At 43.1% G+C, this 14,437-nt stretch overlaps 1 protein-coding gene across 1 annotated transcript in view; it reads left to right on the forward strand.

Moving 5' to 3' along the window:
* The window catches only part of UNKL (unkempt family like zinc finger), a gene marked incomplete at both ends in the record, with an annotated part of 79,488 nt that extends 65,348 nt beyond the window's left edge, over positions 1 to 14,140 (forward strand). The window contains 2 exon segments of the mRNA XM_025193585.1: positions 8,103 to 8,195; positions 13,910 to 14,140. Of these exon segments, the coding sequence (XP_025049370.1) occupies positions 8,103 to 8,195; positions 13,910 to 14,140 (324 nt within the window).
* Positions 14,141 to 14,437: the final 297 nt, after the last annotated feature.

Consider the following 14,437-nt stretch of genomic DNA (forward strand, 5'->3'; position numbering starts at 1 on the left):
GGGGAGGCCCCCTCAGGCCAGATGCAGTCAGTTGGCAGGTGTCTGCCCATGGGCCGGATCCAGTCAAGTGGCACGCCTTATTTTGCCCACTCCTGCTCCACAGATATATTTTTATTTGTGGCTGTAAATACTCAGCGTTGGTATGTTGTGTTGCCTGTATTTTAGAGGTGCGCTGGTATGTCGGTTGCATATTGGATGGGCACCGATAAAAGGAAAATTAACGTTATTGGCAATCGTCTTTTTTTGGCTGGTGTAGCTGATAATGTCACCGGTGTATGCTGCGTGCATGCACGCGGCCAGAAATGCAGCCCAGCAGCTTGGAGAGCAGCGTCTGGCTGGTAAGTGTGCCCGGACACTTCCCCCACCTCCCCCGCCCCGCTCCTTCCCCCTTAGAGACTTGCTGGCCAGATGCTGCTCTCCAAGCTGCCAGACTGCATTCATTTAAATCAGCTATCAGATTAGTATTGGCCGATATGGCCGGTTAATAATTGGACATTGGTATCAGCCAAGAAAATCTTTATTGGTGCAACCCTACTATATTTAGTAGCATTTCACAGAATCATAGAAGTTTAGGGCTGGACGGGACCTCGTGAGATCATTGGTCCAACCCTCCTGCTCTAGGCAGGAAAGACTGCTGGGGTCAAATAACCACAGCAAGGTGTGTGTCCAGTCTCCTTTTGAAGATCTCCAGGGTAGGTGCCTGCACCATCCTTGTTGGCAGTCTGTTCCAGAGTCTGGTCACACAAACGGTAAAGAAGTTGTTCTTTGTATCCAGTCTGAAGCCTCCTTCTAGGAGTTTATGACCATTGTTCCTGGTTTTCCCCTGGGGCACTTTGGTGAATAGTTGTTCGCCTAGCCCCTGATGCTCTCCCCTGATATTTGGCTGAATGGCTGGGTTAGGAGCTGCCACCAAATCCCCCCAAAGTCTTCTCTTTTCGAGGCTGAACAGTCCCATATCTGTCAGCCTTTCCTCATATGGCTTACTCTTCAGGCCTTTTAATCATACGAATGGCTCTTCTCTGGACTCTCTCAAGCTTCTCCACATCTTTCTTGAAGTGTGGCACCCTGAACTGGATGCAGTACGAGAGCTGCGGCCTCACCAATGCAGAGCAGAGCGGGATAACTTCTTTAGTTTTGCTTGAAATGCTTCGGTTGGTGCATGGCAGCATATTGTTTGCTCTGCTAACTGTAGCATCGCACTGGTGGCTCGTATTCATTTTGTGGTCAATTATGACCCCCTGGTCCTTTTCGGACGTGGTGCTAGCTAACGTAGCACCACCAAGCCTGTAAGTTTGTTGCAGATTTTTCCTCTGCAGATGGAGCACTTTGTCCTTCTCAGTGTTGAACAGCATCTGGTTCTGGTCCGCCCATCTAAGTAATCTGGCCAAGTCTGCCTGGATTGTCAGACTACGCTGAGGCGTGGCCATACTTCCCCAAAGCTTAGTGTCATCGGCGAACTTTGCCAGTGTGCTTTTCAGTCCCACATCCAGATCATTAATGTAGACATTGAAAAGCAGTGGTCCAAGTACTGAACCCTGGGGGACCCCACTGGCTACCTTCCACCAGGTCGACACAGATCCATCTATTAGTACTCTCTGGGTCTGACCCTGCAGACAGTTTCCCACCCATCTGACCATTGGATTGCTGAATCTATAGTCCCCTAGTTTTACCTTGAGAGCCTAATGGGACACCAAGTCAAAGGTCTTCCTAAAGTCCAAGTAAATGATGTTGACCTCATCTCCCTTATCCAGGTGGTGAGTGACCTGGTTACAGGAGATGAGGTTAGTCAGTTGTGACCTACCCATGACAGAGCTGTGCTGGCTATCATTCAGAATTGTGCCTTCTAGTAGCTTATTGCATGTGGAGTCCTTCAAAACATTTTTGAGGATTTTTCCTGGGATTGAGATCAGAGTGATCGGCCTGTAGTTCCCTGGGTCCTCTCTCCTCCCGTTCTTGAAGATGGGCACAACATTGGCCCTGTTCCAATCTTCTGGGACCTCTCCTGAGTGCCACGAATTCTCAAAGAGGTTTGCCAGCGATCCTGCAATGACTTTGACTAGTTCGTTCAGCACTCTCAGATGGAGTTTGTCCGATCCTACTGACTTGTAGATACTCAGCCTCTCTAGCTATTCTTTCACCAGCTCAACATGGACGCTTGGTAGGTGATCATCCCTACTGTGGCTATTCTGCGTCATATTTGCATTCGGCAGGCTATCACTCTTAGACTGGTGGAATACAGATGCAAAGTACTTGTTCAGGAGTTAGTTTTCTCCTTGGTGTTGTTGATCAGATGTCCAGATGCGTTGGGCAGTGATCCCCCATTTCCACTGGTTTTCCTCCTGTTACCTGTGTACTTATAGGATGACTTCTTACTGTCCTTGATTTTGGTTGCTAACCTGAATTTGGTCACTGCCTTTGCTTTTCTAATCTGCCCCCTGCAGGTGTGGGCCAGTCTTTTATGTAGTTCTCCTTGCGACTTATTCCTCGCTTCCATCCTTGGCTGATTTATATCAGCCAGAAGAATTGGAGAAATACTGGCTTTTGTGACAGGTTCTCCTTATATTTCATAAAAATTAGGTCATGCTTCTCAATAAGTCATTTGCTAATTTACTTCTGTGAACCACACTGCAAATTGTTGTGTGCTGTGAATATACAGATACTTTTCTGTAAAGGTCCCTGATTTGGCAGGTTAAAGGGCTCAGTCTTTCTTTCCTACACAGGTATGACATCCCTTTCTGACCCAGTACCCTCCTATTGTGTCAAATTTCACTGAGTCAAGTGTGTTTTGTAGTTGGAAGAGAAAAAGGGAATTACCCTGGCAACTGCAAAACTCTCACTTGTAACACTATCCCTTTCTGACCCAGTACCCTCCTATTGTGTCAAATTTCACTGAGTCAAGTGTGTTTTGTAGTTGGAAGAGAAAAAGGGAATTACCCTGGCAACTGCAAAACTCTCACTTGTAACACTGACATGTATCACTAGTTCGTTCAGCACTCTCAGATGGAGTTCGTCCGATCCTACTGACTTGTAGATACTCAGCCTCTCTAGCTATTCTTTCACCAGCTCAACATGGACGCTTGGTAGGTGATCATCCCTACTGTGACTATTCTGCGTCATATTTGCATTCGGCAGGCTATCACTCTTAGACTGGTGGAATACAGATGCAAAGTACTTGTTCAGGAGTTAGTTTTCTCCTTGGTGTTGTTGATCAGATGTCCAGATGCGTTGGGCAGTGATCCCCCATTTCCACTGGTTTTCCTCCTGTTACCTGTGTACTTATAGGATGACTTCTTATTGTCCTTGATTTTGGTTGCTAACCTGAATTTGGTCACTGCCTTTGCTTTTCTAATCTGCCCCCTGCAGGTGTGGGCCAGTCTTTTATGTAGTTCTCCTTGCGACTTATTCCTCGCTTCCATCCTTGGCTGATTTATATCAGCCAGAAGAATTGGAGAAATACTGGCTTTTGTGACAGGTTCTCCTTATATTTCATAAAAATTAGGTCATGCTTCTCAATAAGTCATTTGCTAATTTACTTCTGTGAACCACACTGCAAATTGTTGTGTGCTGTGAATATACAGATACTTTTCTGTAAAGTTCCCTGATTTGGCAGGTTAAAGGGCTCAGTCTTTCTTTCCTACACAGGTATGACTTCCCCTTTCTGACCCAGTAACCTCCTATCGTGTCAAATTTCACTGAGTCCAGTGTGTTTTGTAGTTGGAAGAGAAAAAGGAAATTACCTTGGCAACTGCAAAACTCTCACTTGTAACACTGACTTGTATCTAGTACTTAGATCACAGCCGTTAGGATGCACACAGTTCCTGAGATCTATTTAACTGCAAGGTGGGAGGCACCCAGGACTTGTTGAAGAGGTGCATCCAATGATTTAGTGACCTGATCGTAGAAGGCCACCAGGTTGGTCTGGTCCAGGTGTGTGGGGGAGAGGGAAAACAGGGGATTGTGCGAATCTGCAGGTCCTAGAGCCCCTATCCCACTAAGCGTATGTGTACAGGCATTACACATGGAGCTAGAAAATTTCAGCATCCAGTGAAGTTGCTCTTTGAAACAGCTAACAGTTTCTGGTGGAATCACTGTTTGCTTCTGCCAGAAACCACTTGACAATGCTTACTTTTTCGGCTGGAAAAATGGAACATTTCCTGACACAAGTAGCATGCCTGCCTGTGACTTAATTGTGTTTGTGTATCTCCAAAGGGGGGTTGGGGTTGCATGATGGAGGGTTATTCAGATCTCTTCCAGTCAAGTTCTGTGTGACAGAAGCAAGAGAGGAGGGGGCATTAAAACTTGCCAAATCATTTTGGGGAGGTGTTTGAGAGGAACCTGAATAGCTATACAGAGACAGGCCTTAAATGTAGGGGCAAGACCCTGCTCAGACCCTTTTTAGTGTCCCTTTCAGCCTCCGCTCTCTGCTGCTGTGTGACACAGGGCAAGATGGCCTTGTGGTCTGACCCAGTAAATGGAAAGTCTTTTGTTCTAAATGAGGGGTGCTCAAACCCTGATGTGTGGGCCAGATTCACCCCTGTTGCCATGTCATCCAACCTGTGGGTCTCCCCATGGATCTTTTGGGAAGCCCCATGGACTGTGGCCCTATGTTCTAGACTGGTCGTGCAGGGAAGTGTGGGGCCTGATCCTGGCAGGCAGGGGCAGCTCATGGCCCCTAGAACCCAATCCTGGCTGGGTTAGGAGCAGTGTGGGGCTCTCAGAGCTGCCCCTGCCCAGCCAGGATCAGGCTTCAGGGACCAATGCCACCTCTGCCTAGCTCGGATTGGACTCTGGCCAGGTGAAGGCAGTATGGTGCCCTGGGGTCCCATCATGGTGCACAGCAGTGGTGCAGGGCACAGTCTGGCTCACGGACCAGCCCCATTTGGTCATGCAGGGAGGTGTGGGGCCTGATCCTGGCAGGTAGGGGCAGCTCATGGCCCCTAGAACCCAATCCTGGCTGGGTTAGGAGCAGTGTGGGGCTCTCAGAGCTGCCCCTGCCCAGCCAGGATCAGGCTTCAGGGACCAATGCCACCTCTGCCTAGCTCGGATTGGACTCTGGCCAGGTGAAGGCAGTATGGTGCCCTGGGGTCCCATCATGGTGCGCAGCAGTGGTGCAGGGCACAGTCTGGCTCACGGACCAGCCCCATGCCATTCATCTGGTGGTGGGGCCAGAATTGTGGTCACCACTGTTCTGCATTATCCTCCTGGTTCATTGAGTCCCAGCACTTCCTGTTGCGGACAGTCGTGTTCCCTAGTTCCGTAGACGGACCTGGGATTTTTGAAAGGGGGGGTGCAGGAACAACAACAAGCACTATAGAGGTGGCTGAACCCCATGCTCCCTACCTTCCCCCCACCACAGGGGTGGGGAGACCATACCATGGGAGCAGCGTCTGGGGCCTTGAAAAGAGTCCCTGGCTGCTGCTTCCACAGCGTGGTCTGAAAGAGGAGAGCAACTGTGCCATTGCAGCCCCTCGGGATTTGCCCCTGCCGTGCCTTTCTGTTTCGTACAGTGGGTGAAAGTCAAAATGATTAGCTGCTTGCATACACGTACTTTGCTGCCGTTAGTGTAGTTGAAGAATGGCATAAACAATAAACAAATATACTTTACTCCCCCAACATCTTTTCAATAGTTCTCCCAATACTGTGTTTAATTGGGGGGGGGAGGGCAGTGTCTGTACGAGGAAAGTTAACAACCCATGATGATACAATGGCTTTGTTAGAACAGTGTATCTGGGCAGCGGGGGGAAGGGGGGGCACAAAATATCCTCTCATTTATTTTTCTTTTCTGTTCAACTTAAACCTATTATAACTTTTAAAGCGTGATCCATATGATTTCTAAATGTGTCCAAATGGACTAATTGGCTTCATGAATCTGTTATGGTGTGTTAGGATTAGTGTAGCATATTTATTGGCAGATTCTGAGGCTTAGTCATGTGACCAGGGAGTTGCCGTGATTAGCTAGTGTTTTTGAAGGAGTCTGTTTAAACTGGTGTGTATGAAATCAGGCGACTGCAGTGAGTCAGCACTTAGTGAAATGGTAAGTTAGACATTTGATTTCCATCAATGGGGAAATGGGCAAAGAACTCTAATAATGATAGATATTTTCAGTATTTTCTTTTAAAATGTAGGGGTTTTTTTTCAGAAACTTGTCTATGATTTTTGTGGTACAATAAATAAATTCTTTTCACCTGTTCTTAAATTTCTGATTTTTTTTTTTATTAATGTTATATATATATATTTCTCATTTATCTATAATTTTTATAAATGTAATATAATTTAACGTGTTTTCTAGCCTGGGTTTTAGTTGACATATTCCAGTAAGTCCTATTGTGTGAATGTAAGAGTTGAAATATTTAAGTTGTTATAACTTATTGTTAGTGTAGCAGTAAGTACAACACCACAATGGAATAGATTAGTTTTAATATAATTTTAAAAAATCACAAGCTGTACAAGTATTGCAAAGCAAAATGGCAAATGAATTTTCTCGTCATGATGTACTCGTGTCCTAGTTTAACTAGATAGTTGAGATTAACAGAATGCCGACAGTATGTGCATTAGTGTAAATATAAACAACAGTTCATAGTAGGGTCAGTTGTTGATAGAATCAGTAAAAGTAGATTAACATGATCTTTTTATAAACATTATTTTTACTTAGTGATTCCATATTTAGTGTATTTTTAAAATGAGAATTTAGTATACTGTGTGTTTGTTACCACACATGATGAATGCCATTGCTTAGAGTTGTGCTCTGCATGTGTGTAGGTTGGTGGCTTTGGAAAATGAGAATAAATTGCTGCGTTTCTATTTTTGAAATTTTTAATTTGGACAAAACAAACTCAGAAGGCAATAGGATTATCTTTGTTACCTTATTTTTCTCTGCTTTCCCAGGCTGCCTATTTAAAAAGCCCACCCACTTGAGAGATGATTATTGTATGTCTAAAAATGTGCATTGTAAGGAAAAGTTCTGGGATCTGTGGTTGAATAATAGAAGAATCAGTGTACTGAAGGAAATATTTTCAGCAAAATAGTTAAACCATTGTGAAATCATACAAATTAGAAATATAAAAGACCTCTTGGATCAATGCAGGAATAATCCACGATCATCTTCTGGCATGGTAATGCTGTGTAATTAAAAAAAAAAAAATCAAATGATGGCCTTTCCATCAAATCTTTAGGATAACATTTCAGAACCCAGTATGTCTCACTGTCAGGAAGCTTTTCCTAAAGATTCTTAATGGAAAAGAAGGTTCTCAGTGGAATTTCTGTTTGGCAGAAAAATATTCTTCTTTGTGATAATTATGAATGTTTGAGTGGTGGTATAACTCATTTCTATTAGAAGGAGCAATGAATTAAGAGCCAATGGCTTTATATGAAGATCAAAGTAGGTCAAAAGCAAGTAAGATCTATCAGGAGCTGGCCCACTTTGTGTTTGGTGAAGCACATGAATAACACTTACGCCACTTGGTAGTTTAAAAAGAGTCTCTGAGCAACTGGAAGGAAGAGTAGTGCTCAGGGATAGGTGACAAGAAAGAGGAGGAGGAGACTAAGAAGCATGAGAGGTGGATGCTCATTGTTAACTAGAAGTTTCAGCTTGGAAAGTTGGAAAAACAAGGTATGTGGGAGAACTACAAACTCATTCACTGTTTAAAGTTTTTCTTGTTCTTGTATATTCCAGCTCTATTCTGAGACGGTACAAAATTAGCCATGGGTATTACAAATAGCATTCCAGTGTCCAACCAATAACTATACTATAAATGTGCATAGGCGTATTTTATGTATTTTCTAGCCATAGACTTTATCAAAGCCTTTATTGAAAACCCAGCTAAAATTACCAGTTTTCCTTTGTCCACAGTTCGGTTGACATGTTCAAAGTATTTCTGCAGTTTACAGAGCTAATTTTTTCTTCTATCAAGAGCCAAAGATTTTTCCTTACTATGTGCCTATACAGTGTCCAGGTGGGGAACCTAATCTAGATGCTGGGGGACTCTATACATGAATAATGCAAATAAATAAGAATAATTCCAATAATGCATTTTAGATTCAGCAAACATTACAGCTTTATCTATGATACAGGTACATTATTAATCTAATATTCTGTTTAACAGGTTCTGCTTTAGATCTACATTTTAGTGATGTAAATGTAGCATCCTTAGATAAAGAATTAGAAGATCAAGAAAATAACGATCATGGATTAACAAGTAAGAACTCTGGTTTAAAAATATAATTAATTCTCATCTACTAATTTAAAGTATTTTGCCTTCTTATCTAACAAAGCTTAACCCTTTAAAAGAACCATTTTTAGGAGCCCTTGACTATGCTCTCACTGATTGGTTTTGGGGTAAAGGATGTGCCACCACCATCCCTTCTGGATGAATGTTGTGAGGGCCTCATTAAGTAGGTGTTTTGAGCATGCCTGCCAGGGTAGGGCTTGCAGGCAAGACTTTTTTCCAGAAAAGCTTGGTTGGGTCATATTAACAGGCTGTAGAGATAAGGTAGGAGCCCAGCTAATAAGTGCTGCCTGGTGGTAGGCATCTCTGTACATGGCCAGTAGTAAACATGTAGGTGCTTGGGGAACTGTGGGCATATGCATTTTTAAAAGGCAGCTGAGAGGAGGTCTTGAGGATCTACACTTTGGACTTAAGTGTCAAACTGCATTTAGATACCTAAATTGTGTGGATGTCTCCTGCAATGATTAGCCACTTAGCCAATTCTGGGAAAGGAAAGGAAGAGTAGCGTAAGAGAAGAGATAAACAGAGAGTTGCACAAGGACTTTATAAAGTGTGTGTGTAACATTGGATCATTGTGCTTGCCAAGTGGTCAAAAACCATGCAGATTTTTATAAGTTGGATGCAAAACAGGTTGGATCATCATGCTTGATAAGTAGTCATGGATGACTCAGTGTCTGGTTGGGAGGAGATATCAAGTGGGGCTTCCCAAGGGTCTGTTCTGTGTATTGTTTATATCTTCCATTAATGATTTGGATGATGGAGTGACACTTATGAATGAAACCAAGTTGGATGGAGTTATAGATACTGCGGAAGGTAGGACTAGGATCCAGAAGAACTTGGATAAACCATAGAAATATTCCAAAATCAGTCTGATGGAATTCAAAAGGAACAAGTGGAAAGTCTACTGTACCTGAGCCAGAATAATTGCATGCACAGATACAGACTGAGGAGAGACTGCCTAGGCTGTGCTATTGCTGAGTGGGACCTGGTGGATTATAGTGGACTATAAAATGAAAATCAGCCAACAGTGTGTTCTTGTTGCAAATAAAGCCAACAGTATGCTGGGTTGTATTAACAGGAGTGTTACCTGTAAATCGAGAAAAATGAATCTCCCTCTCTGTTTGAAGCTGGTGAGGCCTCACCTGGAGTATTATGTCCAGTCTTGGACCCCGGACTTCAAGGAAGATGAGGACAGATTGTAAAGAGTCCAACGGAGATCAACCAAAATGATTAGAGGCTTGGGAAGCCTTATTTATGAGGAAAGACTGAAAGAGCTAGGATTATTAAATCTGGAGAAGAAAAGATTCGGAGGGTGGGGGTTGATAACAGTCTTCATATACCTGAATTGTGATTATAAAAGGGTGGAGATGGACTTTTCTCTTTGCTGTAAGAGACAGGACTAGAAGCAATGGCCTCAAACTGCAGCAGAGGCAATTTAGATTGGAGATTAGGAAGAACTTTCTGACTATCAAGTTGCTAAATTTTAGAATTGGCTACCTAGAGAAATTGTGTGACCTTCATCCCTGGAAATCTTTAAGTGCAGGTTAGATAGATACTTACCTGGGATGGTTTATTCAGGCATGCCTTGATCATGGGGCTGGATTAGTAGATGATCTTTTGAAATTCCCTCCAACCTTATTTTCATACAGTCCTAAAATCTTCAGTAAAGTAATGTATTGGGGGGTTCCTAACTTCATCCTTTCAGCTGTATCCTTATACTGTATGCACCTGTCGACAGTTATCTCCAACTTTCTTTAGTTCTTTGGCAGGGGGGATACAAGGTCACAAGGGAGGGGCCATAAAAGAATTTACTTTAAACTTATAAATAGTTAAGTATTACAGAATCACTAATGTTGTTGTTTACAAAAACCAAAAATGTGCTAGTAGGTGGTTAGCAAGCAGTAAATAAAGAGTTTAAGTAGTCAATGTACAAGTGTGGATGTTAAAATGCAATGACATTAGAATGATAGAGCAAGGAAGATTAGTTTCTGTTAGTTAATATTTAAAGTATTTTGCCTTCTTGTCTAACAAAGTTTAACCCTTTAAAGGAATCATTTTTAGGAGCCCTTGACTATGCTCTCACTGATTGGTTTTGGGGTAAAGGATGTGCCACCACCATCCCTTCTGGATGAATGTTGTGAGGGCCTCATTAAGTAGGTGTTTTGAGCATGCCTGCCAGGGTAGGGCTTGCAGGCAAGACTTTTTTTCCAGAAAAGCCTGGTTGGGTCATATTAACAGGCTGTAGAGATAAGGTAGGAGCCCAGCTAATAAGTGCTGCCTGGTGGTAGGCATCTCTGTACATGGCCAGTAGTAAACATGTAGGTGCTTGGGGAACTGTGGGCATATGCATTTTTAAAAGGCAGCTGAGAGGAGGTCTTGAGGATCTACACTTTGGACTTAAGTCTCAAACTGCATTTAGATACCTAAATTGTGTGGATCTCTCTTGCAATGATTAGCCACTTAGCCGATTCTGGGAAAGGAAAGGAAGAGTAGTGTAGGAGAAGAGATAAACGGAGAGTTGCACAAGGACTTTATAAAGTGTGTGTGTAACATTGGATCATTGTGCTTGACAAGTGGTCAAAAACCATGCAGATTTGTATAAGTTGGATGCAAAACAGGTTGGATCATCATGCTTGATAAGTAGTCATGGATGACTCAGTGTCTGGTTGGGAGGAGATATCAAGTGGGGCTTCCCAAGGGTCTGTTCTGTGTATTGTTTATATCTTCCATTAATGATTTGGATGATGGAGTGACATTTATGAATGAAACCAAGTTGGATGGAGTTATAGATACTGCGGAAGGTAGGACTAGGATCCAGAAGGACTTGGATAAACCATAGAAATATTCCAAAATCAGTCTGATGGAATTCAAAAGGAACAAGTGGAAAGTCTACTGTACCTGAGCCAGAATAATTGCATGCACAGATACAGACTGAGGAGAGACTGCCTAGGCTGTGCTATTGCTGAGTGGGACCTGGTGGATTATAGTGGACTATAAAATGAAAATCAGCCAACAGTGTGTTCTTGTTGCAAATAAAGCCAACAGTATGCTGGGTTGTATTAACAGGAGTGTTACCTGTAAATCGAGAAAAATGAATCTCCCTCTCTGTTTGAAGCTGGTGAGGCCTCACCTGGAGTATTATGTCCAGTCTTGGACCCCGGACTTCAAGGAAGATGAGGACAGATTGTAAAGAGTCCAACGGAGATCAACCAAAATGATTCGAGGAATCAGTAACGACTCCAAGATCGTTTTCTGCCTCTGCACTGATGAGAAGGGAGTCCCCCAGCCTGTAGGTCTGCTGCTGGCTCTTCCTGCCCAAGTGCAGTCCCCTGCCCTTGTCAGTGTTGAAACCCATCCTGTTCTCATCTGCCCACCCCTGTAACCTGTCTAGGTCTGGTTGTAGCCTCTTCCTCCCTTCCAGCATGCCCACTTCCCCTGACATCTTAGTGTCATCTGCGAATTTGAACAAGGTGCTTTTTACCCCCTCGTCCAAGTCGCTGATGAAGATGTTGAACGGCGCAGGCCCGAGGACCAAGCCCTGGGGGACCCCGCTGCCCACATTCCTCCAGGTCAAATGGGACCCGTCCACCACCGCTCTCTGGGTGCGGCCCTCTAGCCAGTTTGAGTGCTCCAGCCCATTCTGGACAATAGAGCACATAGGGGTTGAGAAAATCCCACTTGAGTCCTTCACACTTTTAGCCCAGCTCTTAATTAGATCCATCCCGGGATCTCCAAAGTAGATGTGTCTATATCTGAGCAGAATAAGAAGTGTCACAGATCCTGTTGGAGACGGATAGCCAGTCCTTGCTCTTTGCTAGTTGTTTTTTCCGATTCCATGGTCCCCACTCTCATACACATCAACCCTTACAGCAGGAGCTGAGTCCTGTCACAGCGTGGCCCAGGCAATTCTGGTACTCTGCCCTCATGAACTTGTTAACACAGACTCTAATCATACGCCCTATAAACAAGTTTGCCTTCAAACTGTCAGTGTCATGCAAGTGGATGGACACATTTTATACCTAAGCCACTATTTATTTATCCATTTAATTTCTGTGTACTAAATGGCTGACAGTGACTGACAGAGTCATTTGCTTATTAATAGTTCAGAACATCCTGGCTAGCAGCATAAAGCAGGGGTTGGCAACGTACCAATTGCGGGCTGCATTTGGCCCATGGCAGCATAGAGAATCAGCGGCACCCTCCAGCCATGGCAGCAGAGGTGGCACCCCCAGAGTCCTATTACCTGGTGCTTTCAGTTTATTCTCTGTGCTGCATCATTAGGATGGCATCCCCAGCATTCTAGCCTCTGCCTTTTGCATCCATTCCCTTCCCAGCGTATGCTGATTGCCAAGGGGTACAGCCCATGGCAGGGGCTGGGTAGCAAGCAGTGGCCTGCAGTGGCAGAAAGTTACCAACCTGTGGCATAAAGGATTCTACCAGAATAATCTTTATTGGGCACAAAGGGGATGTCTTTACATATGCTCTGGGGGTGGGGGAGAGTGGGCACTTTTAACTAAAGCCTATTGAACCACTAAAGCCCATTCAGACTACCTGCTTGCCTTCAAATATTCAGGCCTTTGCATCATCTCTATAATAATGTGCGTGCAGCAGATATGCCTGATCAGCTTCCTCTGGGAGACGGTTATATTTTCTCCTGGCAGGCAGTAACTAAATGTCTTAAGGGTCTTTCCACCAATAATTTGGCAGGCTTATATCCCAGACAACAGTTTACTATAGACAGTGGTAATGGGTTTAATGTGACCTCTTTTAACCATGTTTTGAATTTGTAACTTTTATTATTTTCCAAAAGATTGATTCTCACTAGTTAGTAACAAAACAAGTTCTCAGAAACAATCAACTGTAAACTTGGCATTTTTGCTAACAAGGAAGATAGAGTATATGCATGCTATATGCATGCTCATTCATTGACACAGTTGTATAGGTTGAAATATGATTATTTTAGATTCTTAATTTGTATTAATCTAAATGTAGTAAATAATATATTTCTTTTACTAGATGATGATTAATTTTTGCTTGGTTTTTGTCAAACCCTATGTGGATAGAAACTGGAAAACAGTTAAATGCAGCAAACTTTATAAAGATCTTTTTTTCTCAATGAAACAATGTATTTGTTACACGAGAAAAAAGTTTATTTAAAATTTTTACATTTAAAACTTATTTCTTAAATAACAGCCTGGTGAGGATTTTTATGATATCTTCTATTGGGCCAACTGTATAATTGGGAGACAAGTTAGACGAGCTTTTGGGCATAAAATGCCCTGCAGCAGGTCTGAGAGAGAAACGGACACAGACTGAGCTAAATAACAGGAAAAAAAGTACTTTCACTGACAAGGGCTTTGAACTGACTGTTTTGGGTACCATGTCCTGCACTAATTTAGAGACTGTAGATTCCATTCTCTTTGGTCTAGGTTTTATTTATAAATTTTTGGGGCTGAGGAGGGTTATTTTATGTTTATTTTTTAATTTCCATTTATGTTCTCAACTTTAAGTGAATTAGTCATTAAACTGAACTATATAAAATGATCCAAATAAAATACGCATTCTGCAACTGCAAAACTCTGTTTACAAAAGTAAGAGAATTGATCAACCTCTTTCAATGGGGATGGGAGTTATGAAGTAACACATGGTTGACTTCCTAACATTTTTTTTCTTTTTTTACATAGGTCAAAGATTACTGGGAAGTTCAGCTCCTGTCAATATTCCAGGTTCTCTTGCTCGTTCCTCATCTTTACATTCATCATCTTCCCTTTTAACCTCTCCACTCAGTTCTCTTTCACAGTCGTTGTCTCAGTCTTTTATTTCATCCACTATGGCTCCTCACCAACAGCAGCCTCAGCCTTTGAAATCAGAACATAGCGTGTTAGGCACCTCAGCCTCTTCTCATAACTCTTTAGGTAAGTCATTTTAAGGGCTAATCCTTTACTTTGCAAGTGGCTGAAAGGCACTCTAAAAATGAGTGGACAGAAACAGCACAGAATTAAATACTGCAAGTCAGCCTGAAGTGTATATCAAATAACTGGATGAAACCAGGGATAACTTTGAAGTACTTCAAGTTAAATTTGGCCTTCCCCCGCAAGCATAGCTGGAGGGTGGTCAGCCCCAAAGCATTCCACGGTGCCTTGCTTTGCCAGTTTGCTTCCTGAAGTAGCCCCTCTGTCACGCACAACTTTTCAGAGGGGAAGGGAAACCAT

Source organism: Alligator sinensis, unplaced genomic scaffold (genome assembly GCF_000455745.1).
Source record: "Alligator sinensis unplaced genomic scaffold, ASM45574v1 scaffold1269_1, whole genome shotgun sequence".
Classification (NCBI taxonomy): Eukaryota; Metazoa; Chordata; order Crocodylia; family Alligatoridae; genus Alligator; species Alligator sinensis.